Source organism: Limulus polyphemus, unplaced genomic scaffold (assembly GCF_000517525.1).
Source record: "Limulus polyphemus unplaced genomic scaffold, Limulus_polyphemus-2.1.2 Scaffold14156, whole genome shotgun sequence".
Classification (NCBI taxonomy): Eukaryota; Metazoa; Arthropoda; class Merostomata; order Xiphosura; family Limulidae; genus Limulus; species Limulus polyphemus.
Genome location: NW_013679766.1, coordinates 2,726 through 7,351, shown reverse-complemented (window position 1 = coordinate 7,351; position 4,626 = coordinate 2,726). Strand labels below are relative to the sequence as shown.

Genomic DNA, 4,626 nt, shown 5'->3' with positions numbered 1-4,626 from the left:
TGACTACCTAACCAGACTAAAGGTAGACAAACAATAGACTACCTAACCAGACTAAAGGTAGACAAACAATAGACTACCTAACCAGATTAAAGTAGACAAACAGCAGACCAACTAACCAGACTAAAGGTAGACAAACAATAGACCTACTAACCAGACTAAAGGTAGACAAACAATAGACCTACTAACCAGACTAAGTGAATCTATTCACAAGTCATTTAATAATAAGGAACCTTAGCCGTATTTTTAGACGTAAAGAAAGCTTTTGACTCTGTCTGGCCGTTAGATACCGGCCCCATAACGTGAAAATAAACGACACAGTATCCAAGTTCCTTAGTAACCGTACAGCTTCAGTTAAAGTTAATAAAACATATAACACTACTACCGGAGTCCCTCTAGGGTCCGTCCTCTCACCTCTCATCTACATTCTCTTTGTAAATAACACCTCCTTCCCGGATCTAAACCATCTTACATTGGCTGAACCTTTGATAACCATTTTACATTGGCTGAACCTTTGATAACCATCTTACATTGGCTGAACCTTTGATGGTCATCTTACATTGGCTGAACCTTTGATAACCATCTTACATTGGCTGAACCTTTGATAGCTATCTTACATTGGCTGAACCTTTGATAACCATTTTACATTGGCTGAACATTTGATAGCCATCTTACATTGGCTGAACCTTTGATAACCATTTTACATTGGCTGAACCTTTGATAACCATCTTACATTGCCTGAACCTTTGATAACTTCAAAACAAACTTAAATACATTACAACAGTACAGAGTTGTTTTAACATTTGATGACCATCTTACATTGGCTGAACCTGTTTAATACATTAAACTGTTGTAAATACATTACAACAGTACAGAGTTGTTTTAACCCTTTCATGTGGTTTTAATTTTCCAGTTTGGACAGAGGACAGTTAGACTATTCGGCGCCTGTCCTTTGAAAGTGGGTGTTCTCGGGGACCTCCCGTTTTCCCCCACAACACATTCTACGGCATTTGGATTTAATGATTCCCAGCCACACTGTGACCACGAATAAGGGAACTTTGTTGGAGTATGTTTTGACGCCTTCATCCTTCTCGTTGTCATCAGTCTTGCTCTTTTCTCTGTCACCGAGCCCTCGGGACATTTATTCTCCATTTTATGACGTGAAAATCGCTTTGAAACAATACCTGTTCATTCTCTATAATTAATTTTTAAATCTATTACAATTGTAACTAATAAATTACCACGAGAGGGGGGTGAAGGGGGATGCTAACATCCCTGAACACCCTAGTTTGGGAAGGTTTATTTCCTCTAAAAACTAAATCCCTGCTACGGTTTTTTTTGTTTTTTTTTGGGGGGGGGTTAAAGTTCGCATCCCGTTGCAGTAAAATTACTCTCACACTTTGAGGCCATGGATAAGTTATAAGAGTGACCTTCAAATCCTATCAATGGATTAGAGTATCCCAGGAGTTGGCGGTCGGTACTGTTGATTAGCTGCCTTCAGATAGTCCTTGTGTAAGTTTGTTCAAATATCCACAACAAAGATGACATTAGTTCTAAGAACATCCTTACTTGTGATATTTATGTGTGTTTTTCAGCGTAACGATGACATCCTGTTCTACTGTAATAGCCCTTGGAATGATGCCTTTCACATTATGGGCTTACAGCTACGCGCTGGACACAGGAGATTTAGTGATCCCGTTCGACAAGATAGCGTTGTCCATCGTGTCAATTACTCTACCTGTGTTTGGTGGCTTACTTGTGAAATGGAAACTCCCTCGTGTGGCGTATATTTGTACTAAGGTAAATATTACTTATTGTCAACTAATATTATCTGATAATTTACCTACGTACATATTGTGAACGTTTCGTCTGTGTGGAGTCTGAACTGCGAGCTTCTTAAAAGAGAAACGAATATTAAACACTGTATTAGGGACCAATTTGCCACAATCGTATTCCAGCTTAACGTGTTTTTTTTTTATCGACTTACAATAAAAAGCAGTAACAAAAATATTCCTTTGGAAAATTCAGTAAGCAAAACCAAAACCCAGTGATTCCACGCATTTGTCTAATTCACAAATCTGAACACACCATCGGAGTGTATCAATATGTTGCTTCTCACAAGCAATCGATTGTAGATGGCATTACACTATCTACAAAATGTATAACAATGTCAAAATTTAGTTCCGATACATACTCTATTGCGATCTTAAGTTGACTGTCGCGTCATCTATTGGATTTAAGAATCAAAATCATTTTAACATAATGTACTCTGCATATTGTTGTATTTTTCGTTAACTTCTTATTTTAATAATTGTGTTAGAGTTTTTAACTTCATTTTTCTAAACCAAATGAAAAATATATCTTGACAATTTCTACCTGGAAAAGCTAAAGAATGTATTATGCTTTAAATAGATACTGATATAGATTACTAGTTTAATAATATCACATTTAATTTTGTCTTTCTTTTTTTCACAGATTGGCAGTTTATCTGGATTTCTTTTTATTTTGGTCGTTGTAATTATGGATCAGATAATTTTTCCAGGTATACTTAATAGCATATCGTGGCAGGTATGTATATCTGCTATTTTATTGCCTACGTTAGGACTAATTATAGGCTACACTGCAGCTTCTCTGTTTCGCCAGGCAGATTCCTTGAAGCGGACAATAGCCCTGGAATGTGGAATTCAAAATGTCGGTACAGCATTTACAGTTTTGTCCTTGTCATTTCCTTTTGAGGTAAGAACAAAGGTTTACAATAAAAACAAAATAAATAAATGTATATCTTAATCGTTTAAAAAGGTGGGGGAGGAATCCTAGAGAAAAAGCAAAAGCAAATATTGCTATCAATAATAAGAAGTACGGTTATATTATACATAGGAAATAAATATGGCTATTAATAATTTAAAATACAGGTTATGTTATACATAGGAAATAAATATAGCTATTAATAATTTAAAATACAGGTTATTTATACATAGGAAATAAATATAGCTATTAATAATTTAAAATACAGGTTATGTTATACGTAGGAAATAAATATAGCTATTAATAATAAAAAATACGAGGTCCCAGGAATAAGAAGTAAATATGCTACTGATAATAACAGCTACATTTTTAATGTGGTAATTTCGATTTTAACTAGAGGGCGCACCATGTGAAATCAAATTAGTTCTAGAATATTCGGGAATAGTAATAAAGGAAAGGTTTTTAAAATATCTACAACAAGGAATAAATTATAAATAGGGGTGATTCACTCAGTTGTTAGTAAGTTACTACGAATACAAAAATAAGTTATTCTAAAAATAAGAAACAAACAATAAAAAATACGGGTTATCCATGACATAAAAATGATTTGATAAATAGAAATAAGTAGATATCCCGGAAAGAGGAAATAAAAATGACAATTAATAACAGAACTATCTAAATATAGAAATAAAAAAAAATAATAATTTGTAATACGAAATACGGGATATACTGAAATGTTATATATAATTTTTTTTTGTTAATAACAACTATGAAAGTAGAGTACAGAAATGAAAATAATTTCTAATAAGAAACTGTAGGCGAAATTTATCTTAATTCGAAAGAGCTATTATTTGTATTAGTAAACAATAATCTCAACTAATTTTATTAGTAAAGTAAATAATAAAACAAGTATGAGAAACGTTTCGTACATTTACATAAAAATAGGTAAATATTAGAGAAAGTAGAATAGATACAGACAAATAAAAAAAGTCACAAGAAGAAAAATTAAGATAGAGGGCTTAAACACTAAACGTTTTTGCTGAAATATATTTGTCTTTCTTTTGTAGGCTCAAGGAAATTTAACGATCTTTCCGATGTTGTTTGGTTTCAGCCAATTAGGAATCTGTTGTCTCGTCTGTTTCTGTTACAGAATAAAGAAATGGTGTCAGGTTCATCTGGGAAAAGGTATGAACAAAACTTAATTTTTCAATTAACATAACATCAGGAACATATGAAATTAACCTCGTGTTTTTTTATTTTCTAATATCTTAATTTCTTATTTTTTACAGCGACATCTAGAGAAGAGCAAAATGAATCTCCAGAAGAAATGAATGGATCAAGGACAACTGTACCTAAATGTCACGAATGATTGGTCATTATTTCCTCTCAGTATCCAGTATTTGTTTGCAGGAAGTGTTTCACTAGTGGGTGGTATTTGTCTGGAAAGTACATGTAATTTTTTTGTTTACTTTTACTGGAAAAAAAACAATAGTTACAATAAATTTTAATCTCTGGTTTTATATATCAGTTGTTGAATTATTTTATTGTTAATTTCGAGAAAAACAAACAAACATGTAATAATTGTGCTATTTTCGAACGTAACGTCTGTAAACAAAAGTTACACAAAATAAAAAAAGACATAAATAATCAATGAGAATAAAAAAAGATCAAAATTATTTAAGCATCCAATATGGTATTTTATCTTCATGTAGATTGTGATGAGTACATAATAGGGCATTACATCTTCAGGTCTACTATGGTGTGTACATAATAGGGCATTACATCTTCAGGTCTACTATGGTGTGTACATAATAGGGCATTACATCTTCAGGTCTACTATGGTGTGTACATAATAGGGCATTACATCTTCAGGTCTACTATGGT

At 32.8% G+C, this 4,626-nt stretch overlaps 1 protein-coding gene across 3 annotated transcripts; it reads left to right on the top strand.

Moving 5' to 3' along the window:
* Window positions 1-863: 863 nt before the first annotated feature.
* Window positions 864-4,264, top strand: LOC111084157 (ileal sodium/bile acid cotransporter-like). 3 transcript variants are annotated; one of them, XM_022380941.1, is made up of 4 exons: window positions 864-1,797; window positions 2,641-2,733; window positions 3,810-3,927; window positions 4,032-4,264. In XM_022380941.1, the coding sequence occupies exons 1-4, from the start codon at window positions 1,600-1,602 to the stop codon at window positions 4,109-4,111; spliced, it is 489 nt and encodes a 162-aa protein (XP_022236649.1). In that variant the 5' UTR covers window positions 864-1,599; the 3' UTR covers window positions 4,112-4,264. The 3 variants fall into 3 exon arrangements, with proteins under 3 accessions (XP_022236649.1, XP_022236648.1, XP_022236647.1); XM_022380940.1 differs by having other exon boundaries at window positions 2,473-2,733; window positions 3,854-3,927; XM_022380939.1 differs by having other exon boundaries at window positions 2,473-2,733.
* The last annotated feature ends 362 nt before the right edge of the window (window positions 4,265-4,626 follow it).